Source organism: Bison bison, unplaced genomic scaffold (genome assembly GCF_000754665.1).
Source record: "Bison bison bison isolate TAMUID 2011002044 unplaced genomic scaffold, Bison_UMD1.0 scf7180017864299, whole genome shotgun sequence".
Lineage (NCBI taxonomy): Eukaryota > Metazoa > Chordata > Mammalia > Artiodactyla > Bovidae > Bison > Bison bison.
In genome coordinates, this window is record NW_011494871.1 from 4,754,682 (window position 1) to 4,773,358 (window position 18,677).

Sequence of the window (18,677 nt, forward strand, 5' to 3'; positions counted from 1 at the left end):
CAAATCCCATGGATGGAGGAGCCTGGAAGGCTGCAGTCCATGGGGTCGCTAAGAGTCGGACACGACTGAGTGACTTCACTTTCACTTTTCACTTTCCTGCATTGGAGAAGGAAATGGCAGCCCACTCCAGTGTTCTTGCCTGGAGAATCCCAGGGACAGGGAGCCTGGTGGGCTGCTGTCTATGGGGTTGCACAGAGTTGGACACGACTGAAGCGACTTAGCAGCAGCTGCAGCAGCAAGGGATATATTGGGCTTCCCAGGTGGCTCAGTGGTAAAGAATCTGCCTGTCAGTGCAGGAGGCTTGGGTTTGATCCTTGGGTTGGAAAGATCCTCTGGAGAAGGAAATGGCAACCCATTCCAGCAGTCTTGCTGGGAGAATTCAATGGACAGAGGAGCCTGATTGGCTGTAGTCCATGGGGTCCCAAAAGAGTTGGACACGATTTAGCAACTAAACAACAACAAGGGATGTATAACATGGCTCTTTTGGCACGTTTTGGGGAAATACGGGGGAGATGTCATTTCCTGTTAAGCAGAAAATGTTCTCTTTTTCAGGTTTCCGTCTTGTTAACACAAAGTGCATGGTATTAGTCGATATGTGGAAAAAAATTCAGCACTCAAATATTGTAACCTTGCGTGAAGTGTTTACCACTAAAGCTTTCTCAGAGCCTTGTGAGTGACTTGTAATTGTCTCTCTGCTGGTGGGCTTCATTGTTGGAAGCCAGGTTACAGTAATGAGCATTTGTGTTTTATTTCAAGCTCTTGTGTTTGCATATGATTTCCATGCTGGAGGAGAGACCATGATGAGCAGACACTTCAATGACCCCAACGCGGATGCCTATTTCACAAAGAGAAAGTGGGGTAAGGAGACGATGCAAGAAAGCTGGGTTTGACAAAGCCTTTGCTCTGTGAAAGAGTACTTTTGTGTTTTAAAGTACTTGTAAGTTTAGCCCTATAATCATTCAGTTTAAAGACCATATTGCATTTTAAAAAGAAATACTTTAAAGAAATGGAGTCAGTGTGTAACAAGTTAGGAAATAATGTGTTACCTGTAGATGGAGATGAAGATGGGTTACGAAAGACTGATGTAAATATCTGAAATGTAAGTAGCTGAGAATATGATAAAAGTTTTTTTCCTCTTGTTTTTTCTTTAAAAAATGTAATGCTTTCTGAGTAAAATGGTTTGGAAAATGCATTAAATTGAAAAATAATTGCTGTAACTTCACCACCCAAAGCATCATCATTATGAGTCTCTTGGCATTTCTTTCTTGTCTTGGTTTTTTGTTTTGGTTTGTTTTGTCTCTCTTACATAGTCCAGTGTGACTCTCTGTTATTTATGTAATTATTTCCCTGAACAAATATTTTGCTTTAAGGTAGGATTCTGTGTTACTAAAGGGACTTCAAAATAAATTTTCAGGTAACTTTTACTTAAATGGGGACTATTTTCTTTGTTTAGTATTTAAAGAATTGTTTTATTGTTCATATATTGCAAAGAACTAAAACATTGTAATTACATTCTAACAAATGCTTATTGAAGGGTAAATCATTTCAGAGTTAAAGTAAATTCATTTTGCGATGTCTATTAATTAGTTTGTTTTGGGGGAAGAAAAATGTATGTATCATTTTCTTGTTTGGGGGCAGGAAAGTGTTACCCTTTATGCTGAGGTTTTTGTTAAAGATTTTCCTGAATGTATCCCGAGAGAAAGCAAGGAGAGAGAAGAATGGAGTCTGCCTGGCATTATAGATAAAATATATTATTTCTGTTTGCTTGTAACTTTGCTTTCTGACAGTTGAAAGAAGCAAGCTGTGGTTACAGGGCTGTTTTGCATTAAAAATCTGGTCTCAGAGTGTGGTCATTTTTTTCCTTTTGCCATGTCATCTGTAGCACACACATAATTTTGTTGAAAGGGATGTGGTATAACTTTTCCTATAGAGAAATATAGCTGTAGTTGTTCGTTTATTTTAGTAACAACAGCTGTGAAATGACTGTTGGCTTTAATTTATAGCTGGGTTTCTCAGCCTCAGCACTGTTGACATTTGGGGCTGGATTAATTATTTTTGTAGGGACATTCTCTGCCTTGCTGAGTGTTTAGCAGCATCCCTACCGTGTACCCGCTAGATACCAGTAGCAACCCCCTCCTCCCTTTGTGACACCAAAAATATCTTCAGACACTGCCAAATGTCTCTGAGGTGGCAAAATTGACCCCTGTTGAGAACCACTGATTTATAGCACTCCTTTTTAGTTTTTTCTTTTTTTTAATCTTAATTCTGCTTTTGGTGTTTGATTATTTGGTATGTTTACATTTTCTTAGAAATCAGTTCATTTTCTAGTATTTGAAAGTATTGTTTGATGGTATTAACTCCTTTAAATGTACCATATATACTTTAATTTATAGCAATTTATACTCTCTGTTTTCCCAGTATGAATATTGAAAATGAAGGAAAAAAGAGCCAATGTTTGTATAAACTTGTAGAGACATAGATGGAAGTATAATGCTTTCTTATACTATGTAATTTGTTAATTTAAAACAAAAGATAGCATGTTAAAAGAGATTAGTAATACTAATAAGAGAGTGGGAATAATAATAGCATACCTTATAGGGATTGTGGTAAAAGGTTTAAAATGATATAATGTGGGTAAAGTAACTAGATTGAATCTGGCATAAAGTATGCAGTGTATTTGCTACAAATATTTTTTCCCCTATTCAGTTCAGTTCAGTTGCTCAGTCGTATCTGACTCTTTGCGATTCCATGAACCACAGCACACCAGGCCTCCCTGTCCATCACCAACTCCCAGAGTCTACCCAAACCCATGTCCATTGAGTCGGTGATGCCATCCAACCATCTCATCCTCTGTTGTCCCCTTCTCCTCCTGCCCTCAATCTTTCCCAGCATCAGGGTCTTTTCCGCTGAGTCAGCTCTTCGCATCAGGTAGCCAAAGTATTGGAGTTTCAGCTTCAACATCAGTCCTTCCAGTGAACACCCAGGACTGATCTCGTTTAGGATGGACTGGTTGGATCTCCTTGCAGTCCAAGGGACTCTCAAGAGTCTCTGCAACACCACAGTTCAAAAGCATCATTTCTTTGGTGCTCAGCCTTCTTTATAGTCCAACTCTTACATCCATACATGATTACTGGAAAAACCATAGCTGTGACTAGATGGACCTTTGTTGACAAAGTAATGTTTCTGCTTTTTAATATGCTATCTAGGTTGGTCATAACTTTTCCTTCCAAGGAGTAAACGTCTTTTAATTTCATGGCTGCAATCACCATCTGCAGTGATTTTGGAACCCAAAAAACCACACTTAGTAAATAGCTTTATTTAACTGCTTCCTGGTTGTCTTTGACATTGTCTTGACATATATTACTAGAGCTACTTTTTGAGTCATTTAACATGGTTTTCCAGATGGTATTATCTTCAATTCTGTCTAAATCTGAGGGCTAGCAGTTTTTGAATTTTGTATTGTGTTCTTCCCTGGAAATTTTGTCTCAGGACATAAGAGCTGTTTATTAGCATCACAGTTAACCATTTAACTTTGTTGTTTTTGTAACTGATTCAGAAAAAGTTTGTTTACAACCATTTGAATACTTGGATTTATAAGGTCATGTTCCCTGAAATAACTACAGAATCTAGATTACATTTATGAGGCCCCTTTTCTCTTGATTAACAGTGACCCAGACAATTGTATCAAGAAGCCCTTACAAGGTTGATAGAATCAAAAGGATTACTTTTCATGGTAGACTGGATTATTTTTATGTTTCAGCATTACTACCCATAAGTGGCATAAGTGACGTTCAGTATTTTACATTTATGTTTTCTGTTAATTGGATGTGGTTGTAATAGTAGAGGCTGGGCAGCGTAAGGACAATAAGAAAACACTCCACAGAGATGTTGGTGGCGACTTTTGTTTCCCTCAAGCCATGGAAAGAATAGTTCCCACACACCTGAGCAGTAATAGAGACAAGGTTTAACCACAGTTTAAGAAAAATAATCCCTTCGGTTCCTGTTTTTAATTAGAACTTGGTTCACAATTAAGAAGAAGTTCTTACTTTAATAATTTTTGTCTGTTGTGCAATAATTATAGTGGTCACAGAAAAGAGAAGCTCAGTGAGAGCGCTGCTACTGCTGGCAGTAGAGTACTGAGGTGTAATATCATACATAAGAAAATCTGGGTTTGTTTCTTGAATTCTTTTTGATTTGCATGTTTTAGTCTTTTAGTTAATTACATGAAGGTGCCATTTTTTGTGTGTTTATAGGTCAACATGATGGCCCGTTGCCCAGACAGCATGCTGGATTGTTGCCAGAATCTCTTATTTGGGCATATATTGTCCAGCTGAGTTCTGCACTGCGTACCATTCATACAGCAGGTTTGGCATGTCGCGTTATGGACCCAACAAAGATTCTGATAACTGGCAAAACAAGGTACTGGCGTTTTGAACTCTGGCTTCTTTATCAATCATCTAACCTGTAACAGCTTAGTAAACATAGCATGACGATTTGTTGTAATTCTGCCTTTTCATATATTCCATCCAGAAGAACTACTGTGACTTTGAGTTCATTTGTAAGTTTTTTGTTTTTTTTTTTACATGCTGAGTTTGTAATAAAATGCCTTGTTATTAACCAGGATCTTGTAGGGGTTTGGGAGGTATGTATGGTTAGCTGCTGCTAAGTCACTTCAGTGGTGTCCAACTCTGTGCGAGTGCATAGAAGGCAGCCCACCAGGCTCCCCCATCCCTGGGATTCTCCAGGCAAGAACACTGGAGTGGGTTGCCATTTCCTTCTCCAGTGCATGAAAGTGAAAAGTGAAAATGAAGTCGCTCAGTCGTGTCCAACTCTTAGTGACCCCATGGACTGCAGCCTACCAGGCTCCTCCATCCAGGGAGGAGTACTCTCTACCAGGCAAGAGTACTGGAGTGGAGTGCCACTGCCTTCTCTGTGTATGGTTAGGGTTGGTGGGTATATCAGGCAGTGTCAGTACAAGTTTCATATGTAGAACTGTCAGTCTCAGATTTTGACATGAGTCCCCATAATCTCGAGAGGCTTATTCAGCACAGCCTGTTGGGCTACACCCCCAGAGTTCCCATTCATGAAGTCTGGAGCGAGGCCTGGGAGTTTGCATTTCTAACTAGCAGGCGATTGATGCTGTTGCTGCTGATTGGGTTTCATGCTTTGAGAATCAGTGATTTTACAGAGACCTTAACTTTATCAGTGTTTGATTTGAGTTGTTGAAATTTTGAGACTTATCTTGGGCAGCATAGCATCAGGAGCTCAAGGTCTTAGTACCAGGTTACCTGGTTTCATGTCCTGGCTCTGCTGGTTACTTAACTAACAGCAAGTTACTTGTGTGTTCAGCAGTCTATGAGACAGGTGCTATTGTTATCTCCATTTTCCATATTTGTAAGGTACCTGCCTCATAAGATTATTGAGAGGACCAAATTAATTAATACATGTAAAATACTTTGAACGTGCCTAGCATATCTTCATCACCTGTTAAGAAGCTAACTGGTTCTCTTTTCACGTGTAACTAGTAAAGAAGCAGCTAGGTTTTGGGAAAAGAAGCAGTGACCTGGTACTCAAAAAGTGCAAGTTGCAGTCCTGGCTTTATCCATTCCTGGCTTTCACAACCAAAGGCCTGTCACTTGAAGTCTGTGACGTTATCTCTAACGTGGTGACTGGCAGGGGTTACATGGGGGTAGGGCAGGTTGAGGGACTGGCCAGGATGCTGAGATCCTTCCCAGTATCATAAGAAATGTTCAGTTTCCACTAGTATGTAAGTTTTCAAAAGTCTCATTTTAATTATTCTCTCTAAATTTTCTGATCTTTAAAGGTTGCGAGTAAATTGTGTTGGAGTTTTTGATGTTTTAACATTTGATAACAGTCAGAATAATAATCCATTGGCATTAATGGCTCAATACCAGGTGAGTAAGAATTAACATATTTAATAACTTATGGCTTGAATTTTTTTAAGATAAATTTTTTTATTTTAAAAGCATTTCAGAGTTTTAAATGTAGATTTCAGTTTATTCTGGGGGTGGTCTCTATGCAGACTTGGAACGTGCATTTCTTAATCACTATGGTGTGTTCAGTGTAGCGCCCTTAGAAGTTGTAATATACAGAATTAGTGACAGTGTCAGAGACTAGTTGTTCAAATGACAATACATTTATATGACTAGGAAATTTCTCCTCAGCATAGATTAGAGCCCTAACTAGCTGAATGAAATACAGTATATGACATTTTACTTAGTTTTCACTTTTAGTATGTTAAAATCACACCTGTTGTATTTACTTTTACAGTTGTCCCACTGTCACTCCAAAACTTTTATTTTCAAAGGAAAGGTGTTGTATAGCTATTTTCTAAAGGATTCATTTTCTTTTCCTTAATCAAAACCTATCACTCACTTCTTGTACATTAGTAGAATTCAGTTATAGTCTGACTTTATCGTAATATTGTGGACTGAGGTTGCATTGTGTTCTTAGCTATTTCATTCATACTTCTTGATTAATGAAAGGCATAGGTAAGAATCCACCTCTGCAAGGAGCTTGCAGTGTGACTGCTTTTGCCTTTTTACTCTGTGCAAGTGATATAGCTATTTAAAGTCAGTATTTCATGTCATTCTGTTTGTATTCATATTTTTTGGAGGATGTGCAGTTGTCATTTTAAGACAGTATTTGTTTGTTTGTTTTCATGTAAGGAGTTTTTGGTGTTTCTGAACATTTATTAACTTAGGGAGATTTGATGTAAGGCAAAATCCCTTATTTACATGGAGAAACAAGGAAAATACCTTACCTTCCCATTGCCCTTCTCATTTCATTTTCTTTTCTTTAATAAATCTTTGAAAGATTTTAGTTTGCTTTATTAAAATTGAGACAAATTTAGAACAAAAAGGAAAGTCCAGGATGAGAATTAAAGTGTAAGTAGTGTGTGATATTCTGGTTAGTTCATGCTTAAACCTCTTCCTTTGCTGCTGGACAGTGGACAGCATGGTACCCAGACTTAGAGCGACTCCTCTTGTCGTGTTCAGTTGTTTGCAGGCTCTTCATAGCTTCCTTCCCCTCTGCTCTGGCCCCCCTACCCCAGCAGCTGCCAAGCTGTTCTGGTTGGTAGTGCCATCTAGTGGGCTCTATGTGGAAGAATCTGGCTACCCTCCAGTCCCCCAATCCTCACCCAGCCCCCACCGCTAGCAGCTTTCTTCTGCAGAGGGCAATTTGCTCCCTCTTTCTTATCCTGGTTGGTTTTTCTTAGCTACTTTCCTGCTTATCATCTGTCTTACACTTAGTGCCTAACTAATTGGCTCTGAAAGTTTTCCTTCATATTCTTTGAGCTTCTGAAAGTGACTGATTATTGACTGTTAAAATACTAGTGATCTTTATATATTCAAGAAAATAATACTAAACTTTGGGAGAGAAATTAGACATTATTTAGAATCAGTGCCATCAGCCTCTATTGCAAGTATTAGGAAACCCTCTGTCCACAGAACTGGTGTTGTGTTGTTTATGTGCAGCCTCATGGTACCTCTTCACTCCTCTCTATTCTGAGTAGTTCCTTTTTCTTTTTAATTTCTAGTGAAAGATAAGACTAGTTTGATTTTGTTTTTCTGTAAGTATCACAGCAGGGGTGTTTTCCATTTATTTTCGAATGTCCTTTATTTGTGTTTTGGATTATATCGTTAGTTACCTTGAAAAACCACACTTCATAAGAAAAAACAATTCCAGAGTTTCAAAACAAACAACTGTAAAGTAAGCATTTGGGCCAACTGATTGGTAGGTTAGGAGCTGCCCCCATTCATAAACTTGGGCTACTTTCAACCAATTGTCAGCCTCCCTTTATTTTTCAAAGGCAAAGATTGTATCAGGTTTCCTTTCTTTTTTTTTGGAGTGGGTGTATATATGGATTTTCCATAGAGCTTATATAAGTAAGGTAAAGGAGAGAATTAATGGTAGTTTCTAGTGGGGGGGGGTTATGATTTTACAGAGAAGAGGGTACATGAGAAAGGAGTGTATTGTTTCTTGTAGTCTATTTTTCATAGTCTGTTTCAGACACGTGAATAGAGACTGACTTTCAGTAAAATGGACATAAGTAGAGCCATAGATAGAATCAGAGAAAAATCAAGAAGTCAAGAATCAGGAAGAAACTGAAAATGAGTTGGGGGGAAAGCCTCCAGAATTCAACAAATGGGGGGAAAAGCCAGATGGAGGTAAGAAGCAAAAATAACAAATGGAACACTATTTAGCTGAGAATAAGGAAAGGAGAGTTACTGAGCGCTTAATGACATTACAGTGTCTCTGTCCAGCAGGACTTCATTAACCTCTTTTATTTGAAAAAATCAGTTCTGATTTAGTCTGGATTATGTGATGTGTATACTTCATTTCTAGGTGGGTATTCCCACCTTGAGTCAGCTTCATAAAGGTGGCAGATGTACTCAGAATCAGATGGACTGACTTCCTAAACCCATATGGTCCTTCAGCTATTTTGTGCTTTTGTTTTCCTGTTTTCCTGTCTTGTAATAGGGGATCCTCTAGGGGGGAGATTTAGTTATAGCATTGATTCAGGGTGGAGCTAAACTGAAGATTTTGCTGTTTGAGGGTGGGGATGTTATGTGTTGCTACATGCTGCTGAAATACTTAATAAACAATAACAAGCTTAAGTTTGCTTTGCTGATGACACTGAATTGAAGCACTTGTGGACTTTTACAGTTTTCTTTTCCATGTACTGATTTCTCTCAATCAGCATGTTTATGATTTCCTTTATCTAACTTGGAATGTTTTGTTGATCTGGAGAGAGACTGAGAGGAGTCCTGCCTGAGTTCAGTCATGGCTGTGGGTCCAGAGAGCAAGGACGATGCCACAGCATTCATGCCCCTTCCTGTGGCACCTGCCTTCCCAGCCTGATCTCCGAACTCGGCCACTGACGGAGTTTTACACAGTTTCTCTGACATGAATCCTTGGCATCTCTTCCTGATTGATTCAGAGTTGTCTTAAAATTAATTTTTCCACTGATTATATTATAGGATCTTAGGTTCAGAGTATCAGATTCACCAATGCTAGATTTGAACTTTTTAATGTTATTTTAGTCATTGAGTTTGATTTCTTTTTATTTTTTACTCTTTGGGAAGGATGTTGTTAAGGATAGCTATGTAGTCCTAAAGTTTCCTAGCAATTGCCATGAAATACTCAACCTGATTTGCAAATAACACCATTTATAAACTTTTACAAAACCAGTGGCTCTCAACCCTGGCTGCATATCTGAATCTCTTACAAAGTTTTGAAAAATACCAATATGTAGATCTTATAGACTAACAACACCAAAATAGGATGGAAGGATAGCCACCGGGTGATTTTCTTTTTTTTTTTAGCTTCTCAGGTGAATTTTATTGTAAAGCTAAGTTTGAAAGCTCTATGGAATATTTATTTATTCCATAAATAAACATGTATCCAGTAATTCAGATGAGATCTCAGATTGTGAAGATTTATGTGAATTTTCTGTAGAAATTACTTAAAATGATTTCCTTGAACTCTAAACTGTTCCATTGTCTTGGAGGTACATGATTACTGATAGTTAACCTGCCAAGCAGGGCCACTTAGGTGACCATTCTGTTTCTAGGAGTTATTATTATTCAGTCAGCTGTCTTTTAAACATTCTTTTGGAAGAAAGGCCTCAAAGGGAGAAATCTTTAAAACAAAGAAACAAAACAGGTAGGAAGTGAGGTGGTTACAGAGCTCAGAGATCGACTATAGTGTAAAAACCTGTCTGCTTGGAAACAAGGGCAGATGGACTGTCATGGAGGTTTGCAGCATTGTTGATGTCTAGAGAATGTGCTCTGAAATCAGGTATTGCGGACATTGTGTTTGGAATAAGGGAATTACTTCCTTTTCAAATACACTCTCACTTTTGTGCATCATGGAGAATGAAGAAAGTGCCTGTCGTCAATGTAATGATCACTGTGAAGCAGCTGTTTGGTAACCAGCCTCAAATGTCCTGCCATAGTAAGAATATGAGCTTTATTTAAGTATAAACATTTAGGGGAAAAAAAAGGACAGTAAAGCAGCAGTTCTGTAGGTGGCATATGAATTGTTTTGAATGTTTCTTAAAGTAGCCCCTAGAACTACTTTCATTAGAATTACCTAGGTACTTTAAAAATGTTGGGCCTGTTCCCAGACCTACTGAGAATCTGGGGTGGAGCTGCTCAGAAAGAGTCTTTTTAATGAAGCTCCCAGGTAATTCTGATGAACACCAATATCTAGGAACCATGTACCTAGTTCTTCAGCTTCTTTGTAAAGATGCTTTTTCCATGCAGGCAATAGTGTCAGTGTATTAAATTTGTATCTATGAAAGAAAAATTAAAAGTTATATTTATTCTTTCATGTCAGCAAGCAGATCTGATATCATTAGGAAAAGTTGTGTTGGCTTTGGCTTGCAACTCTTTGGCAGGAATTCAGCGAGAGAATTTACAGAAAGCCATGGAACTGGTGACAATCAACTACTCCTCTGACCTGAAGAATCTGATTTTGTAAGTTTTAATATAATGATCTTATGAGATAAGACAGATTTTTCATGAGAGTCTTTTAACAGTGATTCTATTGATTTTTAGTTTCCACTATTTAAAATCAGGCAAAACATAATTAAACAATTTTTAATTTATTTTTATTGCTAAGTATGTATTTCTTGAAATAAGTTCATAAACCAGTGTGTTTAAATTAGTTATTGATGTTTTAAACATTTGGCCAAAGGGTAGACCCCCTAGAGCTGCATTGGTATCTGCGAGCTACATATGACCTTTTACATTTAAATGAATTACAGTTAAATAAAATTGAAACGATTCAGTTCCTCAGTAGCACCATGTACATCTTAAGAGCTTAGAAGCTGCATGTACCTTCTGGCTCATATAGTGGACAGTGTGGACATGGAACATTTGCATCATCTCAGAAAGTCCATTAGACAGTGCTACTCTCCAGAGTGGTCAGTATCTTTGTAAGAACTGTCAGAAATAACCCCATCTGCAGCCCAGTTGTGTGGTGTGTGGCCCACACCCCTGTTTCAGAGAGTATGTGTGTCAGGGTCCCTGTGCTTCTCCCCCAGTGTCTTTATACTCCAGGAAATCCTTGATTGTAAGTCTAAAATGACTGGGGCTTAAGAGAAGCCCAGTCCACTGTGGACTGCTGTCACGATGGTCTATAAGATGCGTCTGACATCGGGGATTCTGGAGGGGGGACAACCAGAACTCTTATTTTAAATGATTCAGGAGAATAGATGCTAGAAAGTCTCCTTTGAAATTTTTTTTCTATGATGTTCTAGAAGCAATTAGAGCTTATTGATCCTTTTCAGTCTCTTTTAGCTTCCAGCTGTTCCTTCTGATCTTTCTGTGTAACCCTGGATGATCCAGTTTCTTTTTGGACTAGCCCTGTGGTATGGAACTGAGGGACGGAGGATGGGGCTGCCCACCTGTGCTTTGTTACACTGGCCTAAGTGTCCTGCTTGTGACAGAGCACTGGAGCCAGTGGTTACCTGGTTCCTTTGATGATCAACTAAGATGATTTCTCTTAAATAAAAATATTTGTTTCATATACTATCACAGCAGTGATTTCTAGCCATAGCTTGCAACACCTAGGGTGTTTTAAGTAATCTCAAGTTATAATTTTCCCTTTTTATAAAAGTGAGAGTAAAGGATATAAGTGTAATAAATTGGCCATAAGTTAATAATTACTGAAACTGGGTAATGGGTACATGAAGATTCATCATACTCTTCTCTCTCCTTCTATAAATGTTTGAAATTTTCCTTAATAAAAAATGAATAAACAAGAAAGTCATACTTTCATACTAATCAGTAATCAAAATTTACAGAGCAGTAAACTATGTATCATGTACTTTTGAGCTGATTGATGTGAATTATGAATTAATTCACCTAATTCTCCCAATAACCCTTTAAATTAGGTACCATAACTAGCTCCATTTTAAAGATGTCAAAACTGAGGCTGGGAGATATAAAATAACTTGCCAAAGTGACATAGCTTACAATAACTTTAAGTGTGAGTAGTTAGATATAAATGTCAGTAATTACAGATGAATGGCTAAGACGTAGATTGTCCACATGAATTTATAACTGTTCATTTATTCAACAAAAGAATGCCTAACTCTGTGTCAGATGCTGAAGCTACTTTATATAAGATGAGCAGAATCCCCCATCTTCTGGAGCTTCCCCCATTATACTGGGGAGGAGTTAATAAACTCATCAACAAGTAACATGTTTGCAGGACAGAGATAAGTCCTATGGAGAAAATAGGTATAATTATAAGCAGAGCACAGAAGAGTTAGAAGCTGCTTTGTTAGGAATGGTTAGGACACGGTTGACCTGTCAGAATACTAAAACTAAATGATCAATAATCATTGTGTTCTGACAGGTAGCCGTTTGAGACGTGTAGTATTTTTCTGCCTTAGTTATGATGATAGAAGAAACTGTTCTTTTTCCTGATGTGTGTTAGTGCATGGAGATTTCTCAGAAATAAAAATACCATGACAGCTGGTAAATGAAGTCACAGAGCAGGAGACAGCTTCCTAAAACACTGAAGCTTGTTTCCCTTACCAAAATAAAAGTCTGAGTTTTAGTTTAAAAACTATTTTTGAAGACCAATGGAAAAATTTCCCCACCTACAACCACCCCTCCCAAAACCTTTGGATCTTTTCATCTCCCACTATTGTAAAGAAGGGTTTGAGAATGGAAATATGGTAAGTGTAACTCTATACCCAGCTTTCCTTTCTCATTTTCATAGTAGTAAAAGATTGAGAGAAAGAGACGTTTTTACAGTTTTTTCCATTGGCTCTTAAAGTTTTCCAGAGAAAAGAAATACAATCATTAAGCTTTAAAAATGAACTCGACTTGCATGAAAAAAAAATTTGAAATTGCGCACACTAACATGCTGGTGGCAGCAGTCCCTGTGTGCTTGTGGGTTGTGTTGTTCTGTAAACTGCGTGTTTGGCATTCAAGTGATCCTTCTCTATTTTGGTTAGATATTTGTTGACTGACCAAAACAGGATGCGAAGTGTAAATGACATCATGCCCATGATTGGTGCTCGATTTTATACTCAATTGGATGCTGCTCAAATGAGAAATGATGTCATAGAGGAAGACCTTGCAAAGGTAAAGTGTGTAGTTAAAGGAGTGTGTACGCACCTGCATCTGTGTGTATCAGTAGATGTAAAACAGAGTAATTACTGTGCTGGATATAGTACGCAGCTGGCTAAGACTGCAGATATTTTTGTCCAAACTTAGTGTTCAGTATTTTGATTTCTCAGGTCCTCTGGGCATTTGTCTTATTTTTTTTCGTTCATGGTTTTGCTACAGTCTTGAGATACAATCTTGATTTTTTTTTTTTTTAATATGCAGTCTTAGTAGTAGACAGCTACAGTGGGGGAAGAATACATCACAGGCTTGTGATTACTACATCCACCCTACTGTATATAAGACAGATAACCAACAGGGTCCTACTGTATAGCACAGGAAACTCGTCTGTGATAACCTATATGAGGAAAATCTGAAAAAAGAAGGAATACATGTATATGTGTAACTGAATCACTTTGCTATACACTGAAAGTAACACAAAAACTATAATCCAATAAAAGGGACAATTGCATAATCTTCTTGAGTATTACAGTATGTAAAAAGAACATGTTATATTCAAAAGTGTAACCAAAAGGTGGGGATATTAGGGTTTATGGTTTAAAGCAAATATTGGTACAGGATACCAGTTTTATAAACTTTTGCTTTTATATTCAGTTAGCTGGAACATTAATATTCTCTCTCTTTTTAAAATGTTTTATAGGAGGTTCAAAATGGAAGACTGTTTAGGCTTCTAGCAAAATTGGGAACAATCAATGAGAGGCCGGAGTAAGGATTTACAGTATTTTACATCATGTTTTCAATCAAGGGCACTGTTTTGCATAACCAGAATGAGTATACCTTATTGTTACTGATTTTGTTTGGGAAAAGAGAAGAATTCTCATGTGAAGTGACCTTTTAAGCCTGTTGTTAGCCATTAGGGTGGTGTTTTTAACCACAGCCCTGGTTGTGGTTGTCCTTAGGGATTACACATGCACACAGAGAGAGAGAGAGAGAGAGAGACACACACACACACACACACACACACACACTACACTGTGTTAAAAACCTCTGTTGTGGTTTGCCTATAAAGGAACATTTTCTGCCTGTCAGTACTGCCTCTCTGCTTTTTGAAGCCTGTTCCTTTTACCATGGTCAGATTGGATCTTTTTGATATTTCTGATGGTTTCATGCCTCTTATCTTCTATTAAAGTGCATTGTTACAGCTGTCACATGAGTGACACTGGAAAGGAGGCATCACCATCTTACATTTGTTTAGTTCTGCCTTGTTTGTGAGTTAAAGTTATTTATATGTTCAACAAAGAAGCAAGGTTGATGTTTATGCTTCATACCTGTCCCAAAGACAAGGTGAAACAGTAGCTGTGGTGACTGTGGTAGAAGTTACCCTTCAGGATTGTTAACTGCTGTTCATAGAGATAGGTGGTAGATAAATACCATTGCTTGAGGGAGTTTTTTTGATGACAAAATTTAAATTCACATACCTTTCTTCAGAGTTAAAAGATTCAGTTAGCATTTTCCCTAGCGATTTTTCTAAATAAAATGTGGTCATATGTTGAACCATTTTAAAAGTTTTTAATTGCTTCTTCTGGCATTTATCTCTTTATTTAAAAATATGTGCTTAAGTGCTGTTTCTTGATTTTTCTTCAGTGTTTCAGTTTTTCTTCAGTGTATATAGCTCAGCTAATGACTGTCCTGTGGCAGGTGAGGCTGTATTTCTCGTACACCCTTCCTTTAACTAAAGACACATACACACACTGTACCACTTAACCCCTGAATTTTGAGATGAGTATTCAGTGTTGACATTATTAGAGCAAGGTAAATACTGTTTGTAGCTTCACCACACAGTAAATCATGACTACATTTCCTTTGTTTTGTATTTTGTTTTTTGTTTTCCTGGTGTGAATACTTGTCTTATGTAGAAAAATAAGCAAGTGAAAAATATTTACCACCAGTTCATTCTAAACTCCCGGCCGGATATAAAACATTCTTCCATATGGCCTCAAATGAGTAATAACCTCTCAGTTCCCTTTTTCCTCCGCATTAGAAAAATTACCCCAGGGCCTCTGCCCTCTGCCCCGCTCGTGGCTGGTTGCCTTCCAGCCTGCTCACGCCCTCAGCTGAGACCCCGGGCTTCCCTGCACTCTTGCCCTGGGAGCTCTCCCTCTTGTTGTCCCCTCTCTGTGTTGCACACCCTGTTTCTTGCTTTTTGCATTGGTTTACTCTTCTGCTTTAATAAATCACATCCTTCTGTAGCTTCCTGAGAAAGGGGAGTTTTCCCCAGTGTTTGGAAGTCTAAAAATATCTTTATTCTGCTTTCATACTTTATTGATAATACGATTGGGTATATGCCCTCAGAAAATTCTTTTTATTAATGGAATCTTTTGAGTATAGTGCGTATGGACCAGTTTCTTTAAAAGTAGAAAAGGTTTGCAGTGAAAAACCTTTCATACGTGACACCCCCAGTCTCTCCACTCCTCCTACCAGCCTTTATTAGTCTCTTGTACATGTTCCCTGAGTTAACAACTGTATATTCTTATCACCCCTCTACTTTAAAATATGTACAAACTGTAAGTTACGTACAGGGGTCTGTATATTGCACGACAGTGTGTTTTCTCATAACAGTGTGTTTTGGAAATCTTTGTACAGATAATGTTTAGTGTACGCACAGCAGTCTTCTCAGTAGTTAACAAACATGACCTAACTGAATCCTAGTAACAGCCCGTAGTGCAGATACTTCAGTATTCCCTGTTAATAGAGAAATTGAAGCATAGGTTAAAAGCCTCTGGGGTCACGCATAAAGTCAGGACTCGAGTCCAGACAACATGTGGTTCCAGAGTCTGTGCTGTCTTAACCACAGAGCCATGGTCAGTGGCCGTGTAATAGTCCATCATGTGGGTGCTCTGTAATTTGTCTCTCCAGTTCCTTATCAATGGCCTTTTGAGTTGTTCTTAGCCTTTTTGCTAGTGTAAGCAGTTCTGCAGGGACTGACTTAAGCATACTTAATTTTGTGTGTGTACAAGTATAGGTCCAACTCTGATTATGAAGTCAGTACCTGCTGGAATTTGTGACTGGAATTTGGCAGCTGTTAGAAGGATTTGCCAGTGTACAGTGCGTGAGAGTCTTTCACTAGCAATACTTTTTGCGAACTTCTGGGTTTTTGATAACCTGATAGATGAAAAATGGAATCTCAGTACAGGTTTTTTGGTATTTACTCACAATGAGCACGTTGCCTGTCTTTCTGATTCAATTCTGTTTCCTTTTCTGTCTGTCTAATCCTTTGCGCATCTTTATTTCCAGCTGCACTTTGTCTTTTTGCTGTGTAGGAGCCAGAGGGATCTGACCTTTGTGATCCTTTCTTTTAAGTTTGTCATCTTTCTTTTGACTCTGCTCAGTTTTTTCCAATACAGACATTTTTATAGTAGTCGAATTGACCAAATTTACTTTTTGCTTCTGGATTTTGAGTCACGGTCAGAAAGTTAGCATTTCTACTCTTAAGATCTTATGAAGGGATCATCAAGAATTTTCTAGAATACTGAAGGTTTCATTTTTTTTCATATTAAAATTTTTTATATATTTGGAATTTATATAGGATGTAAGGTGTGAATTCACCACCACCCCCACCACCCACAGAGGTCCAAAAGCTATTTATTGCATAGTCTAGCTTTTCCCACTGGTTTATTAAGGCAGCAGCTCTTTCACACTATGTTAATGAGTGACATTTAAAATCTACTAGTGTTAGCTCTTTCTTATCTCTTTTATTAAATTTATTAGTAAGCTTAAGGAGCAGTTGTGTTTTTTAGATGTGGAGTTACCTTCACCAGGATAATGGCATGTCACTGTATTTGCTGATGTCTGCTTTAGTATCCTTCAGAGTTTACGATGTTCTTCATTTAGTTACAATACACTAAGTTTATTCTTAGGTGTTTTTTCTTGTTGCTGTTATCAATGGGAATTTCCTCCATTTTGTCTTCTTAGATTCTTTGTTATCCAGTATATATGAAAACGATTGATTTCTATCAATTTTGTAGCATGGGACTTCTAGTGTTTGGGTAGTTTTTCAGTAGATTCTTCTGGGTTTCTCAGTCGTGTCTTCATATAATGATAGTCGTATTTCCTCCCTTCTCATTTCTGTACTTTTGATGTCTCTTGAGTGACTGTGTTAGTACCTCTAATGCATAGTTCAGTAATAGTAATGATAGTTTCTTTCAGAATTTGAAGCACTGCTCCATTTATTGTCTTTTAACTTATAGACAGACTCAAAGCCATTTTCTTTCCAAGTTTTTCTTCATCCCTGTGCTTTTAGGACAACCCCCCGCTCTTTTTTTAAATCATTGATGTGCAGAAATTCACAATGATGTGCTGTGGTGGTGAGTTTTTGATTCATTCTGATGAATCAACAGATGGGCCTTTTAACCTTGGGAATTTATATCTTTTAGTTCTTGGAAGTTGTCTTACTGTTTCTTTGCAGACCTCTTTCTGGCATTCACGCTGCTTAGATGTTAGACCTTTGCAATTGATTTTCTAATATTCTCTTCTGTTTTCCATATTGTGTCTTAGTGTTGTGCTTTGTAGCCAAAAATCTCAACTTATTTTGTCTGAAGTTAAAGCGTTTTTTCCTAATGCTTTAAATTTGTACTTTCTAGGCAATAATCTCAACTTACTTGGTCTAAAAGAGTTTTTCCCCTAATCCTTTAAATTTTTTGAATTTCTGCGATATTTTAAATTTCCAACAACTTTCTGCTTTCTGAATATTTCTGTCTTACAGCATTTAATTCATTTTTCTCTGAGGCTGTCAATTATAGATTTTTACTCAGTGGGTTTTTAAATTTTTTATTTAACTTTTATTTTGTCCCCTGAAGTATCTCACAGGAAATCCCACTAATGACTTCACCTTCAAGCACCCCACAAAGCATTAGAGCTCAGTTTTTTTTGTTTGTTTGTTTGGTTGGTTTTTTCGGATCTGCTAAGTCATGCTGCTTACCTGTCTGCTTTTCACCTTTTTAATTTTTGTGACTATTTTTTGTCTCCTATTGTTTCTGATCCCTTTGTCCTTGTCTGTCTATACACTTTTTTAGACACTGTCAGTTGGCTGGGATTTTGAAAAGGAACAGAGATAAATGGGTGTGTTTAATCAGCTTTTAATTGAAAAACCCTGGAGTAATCTTAATAAAGCAGACACATGACTCTGGGGGCTTCCCTCTTTGTTCTCAGAATGCAGACCTCATTTTTACATGTGATCTGAGGCTGCATGGCCTGACCTCTCCCTTTTCATCCTTGCTTCAGATCTGCCTTTTTTCCCTTTTAGTTTCCTCCTTGCCTCTTGTGCTGTCTGCCTGTCTTTTCTTGTACCCCTCCTTGTCCTCACTCAGGTCCTGCACTCTGATCCTCTTTTCTCCCCCAGCGCCATCCAGCCTCACTTGTCTTTTCTTGTTTAGGTGCTCCTTTCTCTATCCCTTGCACATACTGAGGCCTCTGACCAGGAGGCATGCTTCCTTGGGGAGAGCACCCATTCCCTCTCTGGAAAGCCTTCCTTGGCTTCCCAGGTGAATTCTTGTTTCTGGTCTATAC

General features: G+C 38.0%; 1 protein-coding gene across 10 annotated transcripts in view; it reads left to right on the forward strand.

Moving 5' to 3' along the window:
• Positions 1-18,677, forward strand: part of PAN3 (PAN3 poly(A) specific ribonuclease subunit) — a 122,030-nt gene that overhangs the window by 97,197 nt on the left and 6,156 nt on the right. For 9 of the 10 annotated variants that reach the window (XM_010851224.1, XM_010851222.1, XM_010851223.1 and 6 more), the window contains 7 exons: positions 553-669; positions 757-858; positions 4,254-4,419; positions 5,825-5,915; positions 10,366-10,505; positions 13,001-13,130; positions 13,813-13,877. In XM_010851224.1, coding sequence (XP_010849526.1) covers positions 553-669; positions 757-858; positions 4,254-4,419; positions 5,825-5,915; positions 10,366-10,505; positions 13,001-13,130; positions 13,813-13,877 — 811 coding nt within the window. Of the gene's footprint in view, positions 1-552; positions 670-756; positions 859-4,253; positions 4,420-5,824; positions 5,916-10,365; positions 10,506-11,320; positions 11,406-13,000; positions 13,131-13,812; positions 13,878-18,677 lie in introns of those variants that run through there. The other variant, XM_010851230.1, reaches the window with a different exon arrangement.